Genomic DNA, 20,840 nt, shown 5'->3' on the forward strand with positions numbered 1-20,840 from the left:
TTAAAACTGATATTTAAATACGACATTCATGTTAGAAGTCTGTATTACAGAAAGGGACGATAAATGTTAATTTAATTCAGATTTACAGTCAAAGCTACTGAAACGTGCCGTTAAATAAAATAAATCATAAAAATACCACCATTTATTTAAAACAGACATCACCAAGCTCTCTCATATATTTGTAACGGTTACCTTCACGAAAAATATTTTATAAAACTCGAAAATTAAACACGTATCTGCAACCTAAGTGCTTGGATGTATTAAATAAAAATACTTTTACCAACAACCAACTAAACTGTAAATTTTCGGCATTACGACAATTAGCAGAGGTATAAATTAAAATTATGAATTCAAAATATCTCTCTTTCTCCTTTTGATATGATCTTCATTATCAGTAATATTTTTTTGCAAAATTTCAAACCTAAAACAACGTAGAAAATTTTCAGTAATATTTTGTTCACTCTTTGAAGCGTTAAATTCATCCAAATAAAAAGCAGGATAAACTGGTTAATGTTGTTTAAGAAAATAATCTCTGTTTATTCCATCGTATGAAACCCATATATAATGGGCGAAAGGTAGAGATACTAAATGTTGAAGCAGGCTGTACATAGTTACCACTGTACTCTAAAGAGGCAAAAAAAGCTTGCATCACATTTTTTAAATTTAAAATCCATTGCAAACTGTAATTGATTCAGCCACGTGTCATTCTGTAGTTGCAAATGCCCTGACGCTTGTGGTTGAAACTGTGCAATTAAATCAAAGCCTTGATAATGAAGCCAGGTTTGGAGTCCGAAAAACTGTGTTTCGCTGCTCATATGCATCAATAGACAATTACCTAAGAAGAGCTAGTCTAACTATTTTTAACCATTTTATCAAAATTTACAACAATTTCATTAATTTATTTCTAACTTTAGAACAATTGGTAAGCCAAAATGTCATGTCATATGGACGCAGAAGAGTTGTGAAAAACAAAGAGACATTTAAAACGTAAAATTATTTAAAGCTAGAAGGAAGAATTGGAAATCTCCGTTTTCAAGACTTTCAGTGAAACGAAAGTATTATTAAATAATTTAATAAATGTATGCAATCGTTTACATTTCAATGCCTTGAAACCAGCGCGTGTGACTTGCTGCTTTGGCTCGAAGCGTTAAGAATTCGAATCCTGCATATTACATGAAAGTTTGTACAATTCTATACACAGTCTAAATTTCTATAAATCCAGATTCGAGATTTTCATGGCGGTGAAAATGTGGATTGTGGTCATCTGAGTTGTGAAGCCGTGCAATTTTGTACGTGATTAGCAGCGTCGCCCCAAACGTTCGTAACTACCTAGAAGACCAAAATCCACATGCTATCTGTCTTTATAAAACACAGTTTCAGTGAAATGGGTCTCGGAAATAATTCTCGGGAATGTGAAATCTCGTAATATTTGCGAGATGCAAGAAATACGTAACACATAAAATGTGATGCTGGCTTTGACATACGAAGAACTGGAATCATCTACCCCACATTTCATTACATTTTGTTGAATATTAGCTCCTGACCAGGCTACTTTGCAATAATATGGCTTAGCATGAATATGCTTGTAATATCTAACATTCATTATTGTTCAAGATGCATCCAATTGCATACTAAACATTAGGGTACATAGAAAAACATCAGCCAATAATTCAAAATGCCTAAAATTCTATTACACAGGATTTGAGGTATTCACTGCGGTAATTACAATGATGGCCATCTAGTCTGGTTGAAGTTTACCGACGTTTCAGAGATCCTTGCTGCTTCCATCATCAGAGCGATCTTTGCTAATCGTCCTGATGATGGAGGCGTTACAATCCATAAGACAGACATATTCTATTATGAAATTGTGATGGAATCACTCCTGTAGCCACTTGATTATAACGCACGTACGTTTAAGTCAACAACGAAATGGATATTTCGCTTGGTGACGTTTCGATCCCAGATGGCCGCCAACGTCACCTGACTTAACCAACTAGTTATGGGGCTTTGTTATTTAAAACGACTGTCACGCCAATATTTCGGATTTTATGCGTCGTCCTACAAGTGTACGAGCATATTCTTAGTTGGATTTGAACAGAAATGGACCTATATGAAAAGACCAAACACACAGAATACGTATACTTTTAACAAGAAAGAATGTGTTCTGTAATAATGAGATCTCGCGTTCTCAAGGTAGCGGAGGGGGTCGATGCTCTGATGGTGGAGGCAGTACGTTCTTCCGAAGCGTTGCTGTCTTACCTACAAATACACAATGAAATGCAACCCAGAAGATCAACATTAACGTACTCTGTCTTGTTCGACATTCCTACCATAAACCAATGTCATAACTTGTCGGATCTGTTGATTCAAATTTATAATAAATTAACCCGTACCTATTTTAATATTTCTCGAAACTGTAACTGTTTATCATTTTTAAAAGGAATATGCCAGTTGCCTATGCAAAATACTTTAAATTCTGCCACTATGTTAAAGTAAACGCAGTTGACAAATTTTCGTTAAGTAAGTAAAAACAAATTATTCACTAAGATTATGTTGAATGGATAAACCCCAGTTTGCTGAATTATATTAAGAGATGTGTGCTTCTGACTACTTTGTAATTTGTAGCCATCCCTTGGTTTCAAATTCCTTAAATGTATTCCTTTGTGGCTGGACTTTTTCAAGGAATTCACTCTCTCCTGGATGTGGGTGTATTATATTGATGTTCTGAAACCTCTCTTATCCAATTCACTCCTTCTCTATAAAATCTAGCTTGTTAATTCCATTTCCATACGTAACTAGATCATTTCAGTTACAGGGTAAACATAAAGGGAAGATGTAGGAAGCCTTTGTGTGATCTGCCAAGTTACGAACGAGGCCACCCTTGGACATGATAAAATTGCTCTGAGATTTTATAGGCATTCAAAATATAAGCGGTATGTAGCTATATTATAAAGCCACGCCTTGTTATAACATATTCCAATACTAATTACATCATTACAAAGATGTGATAAAATTATGTCAAAATATGGTTTTGTTTGTACTCTACTGGAGAATCATGATTTTATTCAGTGTAGTTTAACGAATTATTGCAAATTCCAATGTTCAAAATTAAAAACTTGAGCAATATACTATATTTTTATTAGGCTTATCATTATTATTATTGGTAGTAATTGTAGTTCTGGGGGCCCTTTTATGAGTAACAAAACACGTATAATCAAGTTAAATAAAGGATAATATTTAAATATATTTTCAGAAAAATGTATGGCACGATTTTGATTGGATTCATGTGGATTAGGATGGAGACCAACAGCAGTATTCTAAAATCGCGTTTATAGATTGCACAACAGGAGGAAAATTTGTTGACTAGTTGACTGATTTATTAGCCTCTCCAGGACTCTGCTACATGCAATTATAACAAAAACACAAGAATAATAATAATAATAACTCAATGGAGAATAATTCTAATGAGAGTTGTAGTCGTTAGACAGTCATTAAATTACCGCCTTTTACTGAATCCGAAGGTTTATTACCGTGTTTACAAGAGCCAGCCACCGGTCCTTATGCTTATCAACATAAATACAATTTTCTGTCTGCCATGCGTGCTACATACCCCATCAAACACTCTTTGATTACATAATTCTAACATTTCGGTCCTATTATTTATCCCTCTGAATTTCATATTTTCGCCTAAGCACTACGTTCGGAAATATCCTCAATCCATGTGAAAATATTAGTTTTTACGCCGGATAAGATTCGGGTTTCGACAAGGCGCAGTGTACCAAAGCTTCGGTAGAACATGTCGCCTTCATCTTTGGTGCAAAACATACAAAAATCGTTTCTATGCAAATCCGATAATTACTCACAAGTGTATAATGCATCACTAGTCAGGAAACCGCAATCGACATATTTTTACATTTATTTCTCATTACATTTGTGATCTGAGTGATTCCATCGACAAAAAGATTAGTAATATCAAACTTCTGAAACAAAACATGTGTTGAAGGGTTTGTACATTTCAAAATTATCTCGTGATATTTTATAAAATTATACGAAGACAAATGCAAAGTGGATAAACGATTCAAATGTCTAAACTGACATTAATTTCGTACCAAAAATATCACCTTGCATCTGGGAACGTATATGGCAAACGGAAGCAATTTTTATAAACTTGCATTCACTTAACACTCCCATAAATGACACTAAATGAGCCTGAACGTACAAGTTGACTTAAGTCACAATATAAAGTTATTATTCTTTCTGACATACCTGTTATACATGAGTACGTCGGGCTTCCATATCCGATGTGGAGGTATTCTTAGATCCTTGACTCCACCGTACTCCGAGGAGTTCCACCGTAAATTTACATCGTTCCATTCCTGAGAAGCAATCAGCATTAAAAGCGATGAAAATACAGATTAAAAATCAAAACAAAATCAATCGAACCTTTAACGGCGAAAACGCCACGAAAGAGTGCTTCAGAATTCAGTTAACACCTCTGGGGGCCTATAACTATGACATACAGTACATTCCAATAAGGCTATAATAATTCCTGCCATTGTATATAAACCACTGGACGTAAATTCAGGAATAAATTTCAGAAATCAATTTTATCTAATGTTATTAGACTACGACGAAAATATTAATTAAATATATAACTTCATGGCAAGAAAATTTCGAAATATAGGCAACAAGTTAGACCTATTATTTATAGTGTCTTAAGATTTCTGTCTTCTGGGTTGTTGCGTTGTGTAGTCTGGTCGATGTTTACTAAAGTTTCAGAGGTCATACTGCCTCCGTCATCAGGGCGATGAATGTGCCAATTGGCATCGACCAGACTACACGGCGCAACAACCCAGAAGACAGAAATCTTCATACTCACCGCTGTGAAAATCTCAAATCTTATATAGTGTCTTACTTTTTAATTAAACTTAATTTGTAGGATTTGAGGTTTTTACAGCGACGAGTGTGAAAATTTATGTCAGAAGAGAATCTCGTGGCTGGGCAATATTGCTATATCTCGGCAATGAAGAGGTTGTGACAATATTCTTGTAGGGACTGCATTGTTTGATTTTAGGAGTAGATCACAATAATTATATTAACTGCATGTAATCAATAATTACTCTGTATATATAATGATATACATGCAAAATTTACTTTACAAAACAATTATTAACACGAAAGATTTCTAATTATTACTAATTATACTACTATAACAAAACTAGCATAAATAAGAGTATCCTACAGAGCAACATAATATATGATTACTCTTCGTGCATCTACATGCAATCAGAAAAATCGATAGCAGAATTTATCGATTTGTCTTATTTCCTATCCGACTGTCTTCTCCATGCCCAAGCACGTTCACAACCTTTTAACAGCAAACTAAGTGCACGGAGAAGTTTAGATTTGCTGGAAATTAAAGTAACTGCATCTCTGTTATTTTTAAATCATTATTATTAAAACCTTTTAAATAACACACTTTTAATGAATTTGGTAAATATTTGTTATAATTTTGTTATTTTGATATCGTATTTGTGGTTAAACCTTAACAATCAATATGAACAATATTTATTACACTTATATATAACTGCCTCAAGTGTTAGCAACCAAACGAAACGCCTCTGAGAGGCACTGGGTCCAAATGATAATGACAGTGTTCTGAATTATGATGTCCTTTGGACTCGTGCATACATACCAACGTTTCGGAGATACATACCGCCTCCATATTCCACGCGACAAAACTCAATAAAACCCCACAAGCAGTGTTAATCTATCAAAATATATTATTCTCTTTTAACATCTGATGCATTTGTTGGAACTAGAGAATTTTATTATGCGCCATAATACTGTAACACCATGAATGCTGAGTGATCTCTTTCATTTAGGTTTTCCGACAAAATGCTATATGTTTCTCTCATCTCTATAATGAGTACCACCTTAAAAATACTTGATAAAAATATAAATTACAAAGCTCCTAATTATATAATTTTCTCCATCTTCCGTACAAATATTCTCCTTGGACCTAGATTCTCAGACAACCTACTATATTCTCTCTTCAGGGTGAAAGATCACGTTTCATAGGGGGAAAAATACAAAAGAATACTACTTAATATAATGGAGACAGTTTATTTAAAGCGTAAAATATAAATCTGTGTATGAAACTGAAGAGGGCGGCTCTTAATAATATTTTTAGAGTAAGTATATTTCTAAATATGTCAGAGTTTTATGCCTCGATTATCCTACATCCAGTTGTTATGCTGGGTTATACCCCACAGATCAAACCCTTAAACAACTACATCGAGACAGCTTCCGGTTAATGTGGTGAATTTGCACGAAAAGGGACAAAAGGTGTCAATTTTATTTTTGTTCCAAACTACAAGTGGCAATACACACCACGATGCACAAAAAAATTGTCCAACTATTTCACTTATCAACACGGTCGTAAATTACTGGTTCATTTCAGATGAAACAAGTAGAATACACAAGATACAAATAAGTTTATACAACTTCTACTAATTACGACTTTACTAAGAACAAAATTAATTTTATAGACTAGAAGCAAGTCTACCTTAGCTTTATTCTACTTTCTTCGTTATCACTTACAAATGGATGACAAGCGAACACAACGGACGATGCATGATAATTATCATTATTAAGAAAAATATGTAAAAACGGACTCGTATACTAAATTACACATAAAAGCATCGTAACTTCTTAGGGCAAAATAAAAAAATGCATTGAATAATTTCACTTTCTTTGCCACTACAACAATTACAACCAGCGATAATAGAAAGAGGAGGTAAGTTTATTGGACACCCTGATATATGCAGATAACAGTGATTCATTACCATGCATATTAATCGAAACAAAGGTGAATTTTTACTAAGTTAATAAATATAAACAATATTAAAAGTATCATTTAGGTACTGAGGATAAACCAAGTTGATATTATTCAGATGTCTATAACAACTAAGAACATTACTGAATTAAATCAGTAAACTAGTAATTATATGATATTATATTTCTAAATCGGCAAACTAATTGAAATATTTCTCCCTTTCATGGTTTGCAATACCGTCAACTTGTTTTATCCTCTTATTTTAAATGTTTTTTTCACTTCGTATGACTTACCAGTTTTAACCATATGTTTGTTATTAGTAGCTGATTCTTCTCATCCTATTAACATGCAATGAGAAGAAAACGTGATTTGTTAGTGAACTGGTACAATGCAAACACCAAAACCACACGAAGGGGTTGGGGTAGTGAGATCCTGGGAAGGGTGGCGGACTACACAGCCACGCCCTGTCTCTTCCACCACCCAGATTACTTCCAAGTCGTCCGCCTCCCTTACCAAAAGTTCCCGAAAACATTTAAGCATAAAAAAGCAATGTTCTAGAATACACTTACTAATGGATTCTAGAACTAAATACACACGACTCCTCTTCAAATTATAACTTTTGACTATGGTAACAAGTTTATGTTCATTGCAGCTCTACTAAGAAACTCTTATGTTTTAAACTTCCTCGTATTTGCAGAACATTCTTACATGGTATGTCTAACACGGAATCTGCATTAATGAAATTTATATGAATTTAATTTTGAGGTATTAATATTTGAAGCCGAGTCGATTTATAATCATGGTGGCAAGCCTGTAAGTCCAATTATCACAGGAAACCAGTCCACATCTCCCTCAATGGCTCTGAAGATAAACGTGTAATTTTCTGATAATTTACTACCGACAAAACTAATGAACTGGTCTCATGTGAATATTTTAGACTCGTCAGTACAAATATAACCCTGAGTCAGCACAAAACTTACCAAATTTAACCAAGCGTTTGTGGTAAGGATTTGATTTTTTTCATCCTGTAGAGGAAGACCATTTATCTGTTAACTATTCGAAACTCATGTTTCTTCTAAATTAAACACGATTACAGGATTTACATCGTATTTCTCTTAAGAAAAATTCGTGCTGTGGGCATAGTCAGGTAGTTGAAAATGTCGCTGTAATTACCTTTTACTATTGCACTTAACACAAAATACTTTGTACTTCTGAATCAGATTATTAAAAAATGGATTTATACATTTCAGCACTTTGAAGCACAACGTACATCTAAATAGTAATTAAATCTAGTTCACACCTCAAAGAGAACACAACACGTCTCCATTATGAAGGTCATTTGCTTGATGATACAAGATAAATAATGGCTGTTCATACATAGCGTAAAATAAAACACATAAATATACTCTGGAGGCAAAATTCAGTTTGAATGTTATAGGAGGTGATACATATATTTATATGCTACACTTCTTTTAATGCTGAAACCACTTACGTAGCATTATATAGATTAAATTACGCAGAATATGTAACAATCAGCTGTCAAGAAAAATTTGTCTGATAATTAGAAATGAGTTCCTCCCCTATCCTATTTATCAGTTTCAATGCCATAGGGCACGTTCCGGTTATGTTTAATAGATTTTCTCTGTGAATGCAAATCAGGTGGTCTATGTGAATTATTTAATGTAATACGTTGAAATGAGATACGATTATCTCACGTTGGTGAAGATGATGATGTTCTTCTGTATCCTGACGATGACTACTTTCAAGTTGTGCATGAATTATTACAGGTAAAACTATTTTTTAAAATATAATTCCAATGATATTATAATATTTCCCCCCTGATTCATACTTTCATCTGTTTAATGCTAAAGTTTTAATTTTCTATTTGGTTTTGTAAGTTTATTTTCTAATCAATGTTTTACATTTTAACAATTTCATCGAGTGACATCATTTACCTATAGAAAATATATAAATTTCAAAAGATCTTCTCATGTTACTTACAACTGCTCTAAAATCAGTTATCAGCACGCCCAAAATAAAATCAATCTCGATATAATAATCACCGGATAAGACCAGTATCAGCAGTAGAGTGGGATTAATTTCAAATCGCTGACACCTGATCGGTGATGTCAGGTCACTTGACAAGTGAAGGCGCGTAAAACCTGTCTGTCCTAGTATTGGCAGTCAATATGATGTCACTTCCGGTTTAGAGAGCATTCGCTTACCTTACTGATGTTATATCAGAGTCGAATAGACAGGAATTATTTGCATCACATTAATGGGTTCGTTCAAACAATGACATTAGAAACCAAGTGCTTCGTTATTTTTATCCTCAATGCTCCAAATGAGTTATGTCCCTTAGAAATTTCCATCATTTCTGACCTGAGTGGTACTAAATTTGACGGTGTCAATGATTTTTTCAACGTATGACAGTCAAGTTTGTCAGCTGTAGTTTTCTACATGTCAAGGATATTAGACTATAAAAATCAGGCTCAATTTTTAATAACTCTCAGCGTACGAAGTGTTTATACAGATAAATTACATGTATTATTTTTTAAATTACAAGTTCTGGTTGATTCATAGGGTAAAGACTGACTATTTATTATATATCACAGATAAACCACTTACCATAAAATTAAGTTATATATTTAAAATTATTTATAGTAAAACCGATTGAAATGTAAGGGAATATTAAATATTAAAGCTTCGCTTTTTAGACCCACATACGTGTATTAAGAATAAAACATATTAAAATGTATCGAAGATTTAAAATCAAACGGCAAACTCGAAATATAAATATATTTAGCGTAATTCACACTGATACTATGATTCACAGATCTACATGGTTTTTAAAATTTATGAATTTCAAGGCTTGATTAAGCAACTTTCTTAATATTCGGTAACTAAAATAAGAAAAGGATTATGATATTGCTCTTATAATGTTATTTTTAATTAGGCTATATTCCTCATTTTGTACGCAGAAACAGGCTTGTGGTATAATCGTGCCAACATCACTGTGAGAAAGAGTAACATAAGGGCTACTCAAAATTTGTACTTAATTTTCAGTTTTATGGTGACAAATAAAGAGCCATTTGAGAAATACACGTCAGACTGTGTGAAAATACGTACATACAAAATTCGGTATGAAAGTTTGTACACTCTAACAACTACAAATATGGCGACTAAGCGAAATTATGAGGTAATATGTGGGAATTTTTACGTTCAAAATCTGAACCAGTAAAAATTATGCATAGAAATGGGTCACTAAATTATATAATTGGTAATTTACACTTCTTGCTCGTCTTACCATACAGGCTGAAGAATTTGAAGGAAGGTTGGTGGTATACAATATCTATTTTAATAATGCAGTAGTATGAAAGTCATTAAAGGTAAATATATATGGCTAAAAATAAAATTAATTTATCAGTGTTTACCCTTGTTGTAGTTAGACAACGAACTGATATCAACTGCACACAATTAAACAAATATGTGAAAAGACAAACAATATAAACATTAAACAACTTTTGTTTAAGACGGTATCAGCTGTTCTTTAACCCCTTCTAAGTCCAGGAAACAAAAAGTCTGTTTAAATAATATTCAGATCTGGCTGTAACGTCTAAGGCCGATCGATCGATGTCAAAAAGATCGATCAATCGTAAAACGGTATTACGTAAACAGTAGACTATTATAATTTATCATCGTTATAGACGAATAAACTGCACAATAACTCGCGGATGTATATAGATATATGCGGGTGTGTTCGATTGATGGATTTGTTTGATCTGAGAACAAGTGAGATTCGAGTGATTATGGCAGCCCGGAGAAAACCCGGAACACAGATCAGGTCATGTTCCAAGCACCAACAAACTCCTAATCGCTGAAGCGCAGAAGAAGTTGATGAAGTCAGGACCAAAGTACTGAGAGATATGGAAATTTTAATAGCGTAAAACTAAGCTCGTGATGGTTTAGACTGCCCTGGCTCAGATCTTAGCTGAGGAGGAAATATCTAAAGTCTTTCCCGACAAACAGAATCAGGTAGAAACGAAGCATTCATGTTAACAGTGTTAGCCTGGCTATGGATATTTTCGTCAATCTAATACTAAAACCGAAGTCCCAAATTCAGAAACTGATATTTTTAAATTTAAACTTACGAATTTAACAGGATCCCCACTTCCGATGATCTGAAATTAGAGATCTACATCTGCAAATTTTACACAAGATGCATAGTTATTATTGGTTATTATGAATAAAGCGATCTGAGTTCTTAACCTTGGTTGCCATGGCAACATAAAGTGGGAAGTCCTTTTGAAGTCAACGTCCTACATACTCTTGTATAACACATGTAGCAACGCTTTAGTGATTACCACTGCGACAGCGGTTTAGAAGTGAAACCTTGGTTGCCATGGTTATAGGGTTTTCAGAAATAACCACAGAGACAGACTACACTCACCACGTCAATGATCTGCATAAGTGTGAGGCCGAAGCTGAGCTGTAGAGGGTCAGACTCGTTTGCTACGGGTCGTTCCAGGACGTTGTAATGATCCAGAAGCGTGTGCAGCAGTCGCTTCTCATGGGGCCCTTGCAACGACTCTGCAAACATAAAAGGACAAGTTCAGAAATCATGGGCCCACGTTTACGTCCGACTCTTCTGCAAACAACACCTAAGAATTCACGATTATCATTATTGACGTTTATTTCAAGTTCTCTGGGCGGCGAATATAAAAAAATTCTGTCTTCTTGGTTGCTGCGCCTTAAAGTCTTGCAGAAATTTACGCACGTTTCATATACGCTTGATGCTTCCAACATCAGGACCAATCGCCCTGACGTTGGAAGCAGCCTTCCGGGTACAACAACCCAGAAGACGATCACTGACATTGTTTATGTTGATGCAAATGTTTGTAGGTACCGTAAATTCGTGTTATTTCCGACGTTTCAGAGGACCATACTACCCCTATCATCACAGCTAATGATAATTGTCGTATCGCCCTTTAAAACGTCGGCAACGAACTAGTTTCTATATGGTGCCAGCACCAAGAAGCAAGTTAAACGTAAATAACACGTAGTTGCCTTTTAGAGTACTCAGAGACGGTCTCTCAACAACACTGCATGCTGAATTTAATACTTTTGTCATAAGGAATGAGAGGGACAGGACATGTAGCACGCGTTGTGAGGATGAGGGAATTGTGTACAAAGTATTGGTGGAAAACTTGAAAGTAATGCATTACTCGGAAATCTATGTGAAGATGTGAGAACATTTTTAAAATGGATATTAAGTAAACAGCGTAAGAAAGTAGGTAGAATTAAAATGGCCTATGTTAGGGACTAATTAGTTAAACAGTGTATTAATTCTATCTAACTCCCTTTTAGCACAGAATAGATAAACGCTGTTAATACCAAACGGAGAATTGGATACGATATTCAGCTACCTTCATTAGCATCATATCCTATAAAAATATATTTTATAGAACAATTTTCTAAGATGAATAAGAATTGAATTATGTGGCATGCAGGTTATTCAAGACGTATGAGACACTTTCTTCTTCCGAAAACATTACAAATGAATGCACTTAATTTATACCACTTCTTTTCCCCCCCGTCTCTCTTTGTATGCAGCGAAATACCCGAAAACAGATCTGTAACTGTTTTCCCTGTTGCGTAAACTTGAATATGAGCAAAGGAGAAATGATAAATGACTTTCTGTCACCTAGAAACAGATTAATCAAATCACAGCAAGTCTAACTTTGCGTTGTATGGGTTGGTATATAGACTTTACCTGACCGTAAAAGCGTTCTTCGAGACGTAACTTGGGAATCGATGCTTAAAATTAACCGCTATACAGAATAAAGAAACTCTTTCTCCTGAGTTTTGTGTAAATTACATCCCACCTTGAGATTGAACTGCCTCATACATATATAGACAGATCCATTTAAGTATAGCTAAAAAAATATTTAAAATAACACCTGTCTCATTTTACTTCAGATCCTGTATTAAAGGCACATTAACAACCAATATGATTTACCATACAATACTTTGCCAAATGTAAATACACTTAGCATTGTTCTTTACATAATTTAGCTTGACTAGATTACGAATTGCAAGATTTGCCTAGTGTGCAGGCCCAATCATTGTACCCACGGCCATCCACAGAGATTTGAAATAGAAAGAGGCTTACTTATTCATGAAGAGGTGTAAGACGAAAACTGTAGTGCAGGGTATAGTCTGTTCATGAATAAAGGAGTCTGTGTAACAACTTGTGCTTTAACTATCGTTCACTGTAATTACCTCCTGTCAACATTTGTCTAATCATTGTAGACCTCTGGGATAAACATGATTTAATCAACCTTCTGATTTTTAACGCGCGTTAAGTAAGTCTTAAGCACAGGATGTGTGTTCGAACTCCGATTAATTTATAAAATCAGAAATGTTGAATGGTTATAACACTTAGGAGGAAAAAACTGACGTAGAAGTTATTCTACATTGCATTCACTCGAATAAAATTATAGTCTTTCTATATATCAGTTATCAAATAAGTAAACTATTTCAAATTTCATTCAGCGACATCTCTCAGACGTAGATATGAAAAAGCTTCCCGAAAGAATGGATCTTCCACTGTCGCCATTACGATTTTCACAGACTTCATTTGTTCGTTTCAGCGATAATACTTTTTTCTGTGAGCGGTGTTCAGTGAATTGTGATTGAGCATGTGAACTCGTATCTTACGTCACAGTTCACGAAGCATGTTCGATATCTGCGTGACCTAAATCAGACTTAATGAAGGAAATTATTTTACACCATACATGTCTTCGGTGTTGATTACGACATTATATCCCTCTCGTTTGTTATTACATTCTGTGAATACAATCTTTGGTATTTAGGAGAGGTATCAATCGTGTGTCTGGTGATAATGTGTACGTTTCAGCAGCATGAAATTGTCGTGAAAAAAGGTGATAGTGGAACCACGGTTCCGGAGAATTAGACGTAAATACGTCTATACGGAAAGGAAGTTTATTTATTGGTTTTGTTATAAATATTTCCTTTATACATCCTTTACAATTGAGATAAGTCTGATTAAGACATTGTTTATTTAACTTAAATTAGTTACGCTTAAGATGGGTCTATGGTAGATGAATGTAATGTAATGTAAGGTAAGGTAATGTAATGTAATGAAATGTGGGAAAATAACTTCTATTAGCGTAAGAACCACAGCCTTCTCTTCTCAACAGTTGTCCGCTTACATGAAAAATATTATCTTCTTCCAAATTATTGAAAAGCCATGGTAGTTAAGGCGTCATGAAAGCGAGCTGTGAACCAGACGAATTGGCATTTGGATTCAAGTTTAAACGTGTCCTCATGACTGAGTATAATTCTTAAAAACGTTACGATAAAAGCATACATAATATTTATACGTCAAACAATAATTATCACAATATATTTAACAATTACCGATAGCATCAGAACTTATACAGTCTACGACTGTGATCTTGAGGAAATATAGCGTCTGCCTTTAACGCTATGGACTTCCTGCATTCCTTGCAAGTCTCAAGATTACAGTCGTCGACTGTATATAGTTAACCAAGAGAACGGCTGAAGAACGCGACAGACGGACGGAAGGACCATGCATGTCCACATGGCTTTCTTAAACTACGCTGATGCGTAAAATACAAGTTATTTCTTTTAAGGAAATCCTCTAAAATGTGTACACACAGCAGCAAACTTCTGTGGCCTGCCAGTCAATTGCTTATCGCTGTCAACTGTGCCACGAAGCTAATTCGTTAATTCACTAAGTGCCAATTCTGATGCATGTAATAATTTAGTTTATTAAAATTCCTTTATATCATTCATTGAATATGTGTACACATCTTTATGGGGCATCCTATATAATAAAGCCCCATGAACATCGCATACGACAGTTCTGTTTATTCCTTTCAAGTAAGCAACAAATTTAATAGGATGAGTAGAATAACGTGCATAAATACTTTTTTCTTAATTGGCTTCTAACATCAACGTTTAATTTAATTAACGATCTCATATTATTCATCAACATTTCTAGTGAGATTATACGTACAGAAACGTAATGCTTCGCCGATCAACAGCACTGAGAATGTATTTATCTCATTCTGTTATCGATACCATAGCAACATTAATGAACCGCTTGTCCCGTTAACATTTCAGTGAATACGGTCTGAAGGCGAAATGCGAGTGGGCTTTGAGTGTTGTTATGAATCTGAATCAGGTTAACATATCACAAACAGAGGGGTGAGGGCATTACGATGAAAATGTATTTCATTTGTCCACACATTTCTGTATTACACAATTCCGGAAATAGTAACAATATTGACAGACTACACGGTGCTCCATCACTGAATACAATCTTCAGCCTACTCATTTATTCGTCCGATGTCCAAATTCACTTCCAGTTGCTATATGTAGACCTTCCGCTACTCACATATTAATTGATAACTCAAGAAAATTTACTGAGTCGTCATGGCAATTTATTACAAATTAAAAACTAAATTAGGACTAGAATTATACTAATGTTCACATATTAATATATTTTTTAAAAAAACTGGTTTTTCGTGAGATAATTGATACTGCTATTCACTGATTAATCTTTCAGTGACAAATTTCTGTTATAATTCCCATTCACTCCTCCAAACGTTCATCAATACGACATGTAGTAGTCTTTGATTCCATGTTATTCCTTCCGGTAAAGAGGTTCATAGCGGTACTTTCCTGCCAAAAACCGACTATATTATCAAAACGTATTCTCTGCTATCAGTTAACACAATTATTACAAGAAACAGAACAGGACCGTACCAAAAATACCAGTGGGTCGCGAACTGAGAACCCTTCTTTATGTCATCCACCCACTGAATATACATCATCAGTTGTCTGATAAACGTATAGAGTCATTTAAAAGAAAAAAACATATCCTTATAATCATCCACCGTAACACAATTCTCACTGAAGAGTAAACCACGTTACAAAGCTATTAATGTACCAGTGGCGTGTTTGAATATAAAGGCACAATATCGCTGAACTTCAGCTAAGTGATTAATTAAACTGGTTATCCCAAAACACAGTCGTTTCTCTTCTGTTTATGACGGCCATAGTGATGACGATGGTTGCGCTGTTTTGAAGCCCTTCTTGCGGTTGGTTCCTCAACTACCGGCTCATGCTTGGCTGCCGTAAAGCAAATACAAACCGGCAAGTGGAAGGAAACCATCCGTTAAGCATGAGATGGTTGGCCTTTCCCATTTCTGCCACCGAAGTATGTACGTACGCACAGATCAAGCGGTTTCTCGGATCTCGAGGGGGCAGTAAATAGGCCCCGAGAAAGCAACCGCTGCAGTGTAGCCACCTATTGAACTCAATCCCCCCCCCATCAATTATTGATTTACAAGTATCCATTTATAAAATAGTGTCTCTAGTGTATTGGTTCAACAAAATTAAAAACAAATTTAATATAGTCTGATTTTTGAAACGTCACACGATTGAGGACAGATTGAATCACAACGAATAAAACGGAAAGGTATAATTCTGTTTCTGCTCTACAAGGAAATACAGACGATTATTATGAGCTCTAATAATCCTCATTTGTCTTTTAATATCGTATCACAGTCTCTCAAGTTGCACAATTATCATAGAAATGGCTGCCATCTTGGTTATAGCACCGTTCATTCCCATCGCCCTGATGATGGAGACAGCAATAAACTTTGAAACGTTGGCAAACTTCTATCAAACTACACAGCGTTACAGCCCAGAAGACACCCATCTTCAGACTCATCGCCCTGAGAATCTCAAATTCTAATTAACTATTTTTCTGATTGTACAGTTGATCTCAAAAATATGTAGACACTTATTCAATAAATTGCATAAAGACATTTTAATAAAATAAACCATTATATACGTCAGAACTGGTACTTAGTGAAATAACGAATCTAATACAGGTGTTCAAAGTGACTACCTGTAGCTTCGTGGCACATTTGACAGTGGTGAGAAACTGACAAGCGTAAGTTCAACAGATTACTTTCCTGCGTAGTTCTGTGCCTTTACTGATAGATGGCAGGACTGGGTATATCAAGATTGACAGCAAGTCTCAAGAGCTGCTAAATATTTTTATTTTGTTGAAGGATGTGTAACTGAGAAAAAGAACAGATGGGAAGACGAAAGAGCTGTCAAAGCTGAATCTTTCCTTAACCCGATACAAACCTAAAATTGAGGTAGTCTCCTTTGGCTCCTACGTCTAGTAGAAACAACAGGCCATTCAATTAATTAGAAATCAAAGCGTTTGATTCGGAGTTAAAAGATAACACTTGTCTTCAATGTACGTGGTGCACGTCAGATTCTCCAGAGACATTCGTGCCCTTAAACTTCTACATTTAACATCGTTACGTTCACCTGTAGCATGGACGAGGTATGAGAAGAAAAGTGACATATATGGAAAATAAAAAGAAAGCCAAATGCATTATACTAGTCTTTGCAATTATTAATGTTCATGGGAGAATGTTCAATCAGATAATGACTCCATATAATAATGCATATGGTTAACAACGTTTCGGACACACATGCTGTCTGCATCTTCAGGGCTGAAAACATCAAAAACTCTGAGGATAGAGACACTGTGTTTCTCCGAAACATTGGTAGTTTCCTGTAACTCCGTACAGTATTACTAATCATATAACTGTCATATTCATGTCAAATTCTGAGTAATTATTGTGAAACTCGCCGTTTATAAAAACCTTTACAATGCAAATGGCCGTCTCTGTGACATGGCATCCCTGAATCTAGGTCATGAAGCCAAATGATTTCTCTTGACTCTTGCACAAAACAGAGAGGTTGAGTCACAGATAACACGAGGTACCAGTGCGCACTTCTATTTGTACAGGGCATAGTGGAGACCTACAGGTCCACAGCTCTACTCTAATGCAGAAGCCTGCATATATATCTAAATATGTCATGATCATTTATCATGATATTTATGTTACAAAGCTACAGTACAAACATGGTATACAAATTTGTCTATTTTTCTCCACACAACAAAACTGCCAACATACCGCGTAGGATTATGTTAACACAAAGCTTCTGCTGTTAGGTTGATCTGTCAATAGTAGTAGCACCTAATTCTGCCGGTAGACGGCTCATCATAGAGAGTTTTTGGTGGGGAGATTGTGCGTTAATTGTGAAGACGAAACAAGATATAACAAATTCTTAAAATTCAAATATGTAGATTTGACGAGATATTTATCTCAACAGACGATCAATCTAAACAGACCTACATATTTCAATAGTTATACACACCTAGATTAACGTCAATAGCCTCTAAAATATATAAGATTATTATTATTACCCCAAATTAATACGGCAAATCCAGTGTTTTTGTTTATAAACGTGTAAAAATGATCTCAGTTTTAAAAAAAGTTAAAAATCCTGAAACAAACGCAATATCTATTTTTTCGCATTCCAGAAACGGGCACTACTCCGATGTTGAGTTGAAACCAAGAGTTTAGAAAGATGAATGAAGGATTACAATTTTAATAACATCTACACAATTTCATGGAAATAACTTATGTATTGTTAGTGGGGCTATTATGTTAACACGATGACTGTTTTACACCTGAGATAAGATTATTGAGCAACAGGACCGATGGTTGTCGAGAGCCAATCTGGACGTAATGGTAAAGAAAATAAGTGCTATCCTTGCTGGAAATCGAACCCTGGCTCTTCAGCCTGTCACTTTATTAACGAAGCGACCACGACTGTGTTGAATGTTGCGTAAAGTTGATTGCCAGATGCAGTTCTGCGTACCATTTAAATTTTCGATAATGACAAACGTGATGTATGCAATGAAATTTCCATCCCATTAAATGAAACCTGACAGCGGCTTTAAAAATAAAGTTACATAGCACAAACGCATGTATACTCATATGCTGTAGCAGGACGTGTATTCCGTGCTCTTAGGTTTGCTTCAACTAATCAGTTCATTTCACAAACCTCCTGGAGGTAAGACGCAAGAGAAAAACAAACACGCATCGCAAACTGGAGTAACTACGCATATTTTAAAAAAAAATATTTCCACAGTTTTGTACATCCCATTTGCTTGCATAGTTCTGGTAAAATGTATTATTACATAAAAACTGTTTTCCACATAAACTGCAGCTTAAAGTCAATAGAATTCGTCAACTAATAGTTTACTTAAAACCTGAAGATACTCAACGAAATTAAAGATGGAACTCGATTCGGTAAAGCTATGAACTAAATTACCTAGACAAGGGTAAAATTCAGGTTTCCATAGTAACCACCATTGTTATAAAGCTAATCTGAATAGACCTATACAGTTCCTCCAGACAAAAGATTGAATAGAATTATACAAAATTCCTCTATCTCTTCTTCCCCCATGTCTCCCCTTACACAATTTAAAATCAACCTGTCATTCTACGCTGTATAACCCACGAAAATGGTAACTCGTCGTTAAATAAGCCAACAAAGTCCGCCGATATTAACTGCAGGCAGAATTCGGCCCGCAACCTGACGGGACCAAAGCCCAGCAGCGCTGACCAATATTGAATTACTGTCAAACTCCTCTTAACTGCTTCGGTAATGTTGCTACCATTAGCTCCTGGGGCTGCAAAATTAGGCATCCCACTCCATATGTTCGTCAGTGTGAGCTGCAATACACTGTAAGGCAGTGTTCAAGAACACAGTTATCTGTCTTTTTCCCTTTAAGGGCGGGATCATGACCAATAAAAAGTCGCTTTTAATGATTAACTAGAATAGATGTGGAATGAAACGGCCGTGGATTATTTTAATGCAAGATCCAACAATTTTTCTGGAGGTTTTTTTGGGGGAAAAAACACGATTACGTCAGTCCGGAGCATGAAGCTGACCATTAATTCCAATTTAGTTCTAAGAAAATAATACAGACCTGTGGTAATATACACACGCTTCTCATGTAAGTCTAACCTGCGTTTGTGGTCAGAAACCCAGAAAATTCTGACATATATTTTACACCTTGTCACATCTTAATAGAATCTCCGCATTATAAAATGGCACAAAGCCAGTCTAATGTTCTAATTACCCCTCTCCCCTGGTCACCAAAAACTGTGGATGACCCTTGTGTTCCGACAAGAACTTTATCTATTCCGGCGAGTCATTAACACACAATTAACTTTGAAAAGTTTCCTCTATTATTTTTACTAGAACTTACGTACACATACAGGGTTTTTCCGTCTATATATTCCATCCCGAAAAGCATTGATGTTGTTCCTGTGGGTTTTGACGTCCCTTAGACTCGCAGGCAGATATCAAACCTTCCGAGAAACACATCTTTAAACTTTCATGACTGAGTCAAGTTCAGCCCTGAAGACAATGGGTGATAAAGAGTGTTAAAATACCAGGTATGTCTCGTTTATATCGTCATCAGAAAAGTAAAGACCTTGGAAACCCTTTTTGCAGGTAGGTATATATGAATGGAGTTCTATAACCCTCTAACAGGTTGATAAAAAACAATGATTGTCCTGTTTGACGTCTTTAAGCACACAAACAACTGTACTTCTGCCCTTTACATGTAACTGTAAACCTAGCTCTCCAAATTGGCCCCTTTCCTTAATTTTTCATGCTGTGAGCATTCTTTGCTACCACGAGGTGCATTAAATGAATAGATAGTTTAACCCGTCTTGATTAATCACCATAACAAAATTAGGTGATAAGCACAAATTATGAAACTCAGTATGTAATTAGTTATTAAGAGTAAATAATTACTAAAGCTGACACGGTTCTAAAGTCAGTAACTAGACACGGGAAAAATATTAATCCTCTATGAAAGAAAAAGGTAAATTTATTACCCCTAAGAATGAAACTCATTTAATAAACATGAAATTAACTTAATATAGCCGTATTCTGGGCTGTAGCACCGTGTAGTCTGGTACAAGTTCACTATTTCAGATGTACCCGCTGTCCCTGATGATGGAAACAGCAAACACCTCTGAAACGTCAGTAAACT

At 35.3% G+C, this 20,840-nt stretch overlaps 1 protein-coding gene across 14 annotated transcripts in view; it reads right to left on the bottom strand.

Annotated features, from left to right (window-relative positions):
• The window catches only part of LOC110826798 (neuronal acetylcholine receptor subunit alpha-7), a 128,074-nt gene that overhangs the window by 31,475 nt on the left and 75,759 nt on the right, over window positions 1-20,840 (bottom strand). For 12 of the 14 annotated variants that reach the window (XM_087344233.1, XM_087344234.1, XM_022057797.2 and 9 more), the window contains exons 2-4: window positions 11,289-11,428; window positions 7,132-7,176; window positions 4,267-4,376 (exon numbers count right to left, since the gene is read on the bottom strand). In XM_087344233.1, the coding sequence (XP_087200359.1) occupies window positions 4,267-4,376; window positions 7,132-7,176; window positions 11,289-11,428 (295 nt within the window). The remainder of the gene's footprint in view (window positions 1-4,266; window positions 4,377-7,131; window positions 7,177-11,288; window positions 11,429-20,840) is intronic. The other 2 variants (XM_087344231.1, XM_022057801.2) reach the window with 1 other exon arrangement.

This window comes from Zootermopsis nevadensis, unplaced genomic scaffold, assembly GCF_977971745.1.
Source record: "Zootermopsis nevadensis isolate Lab colony 2312 unplaced genomic scaffold, Znev_1.0 Znev_ptg000007l, whole genome shotgun sequence".
NCBI classification, from domain to species: domain Eukaryota; kingdom Metazoa; phylum Arthropoda; class Insecta; order Blattodea; family Termopsidae; genus Zootermopsis; species Zootermopsis nevadensis.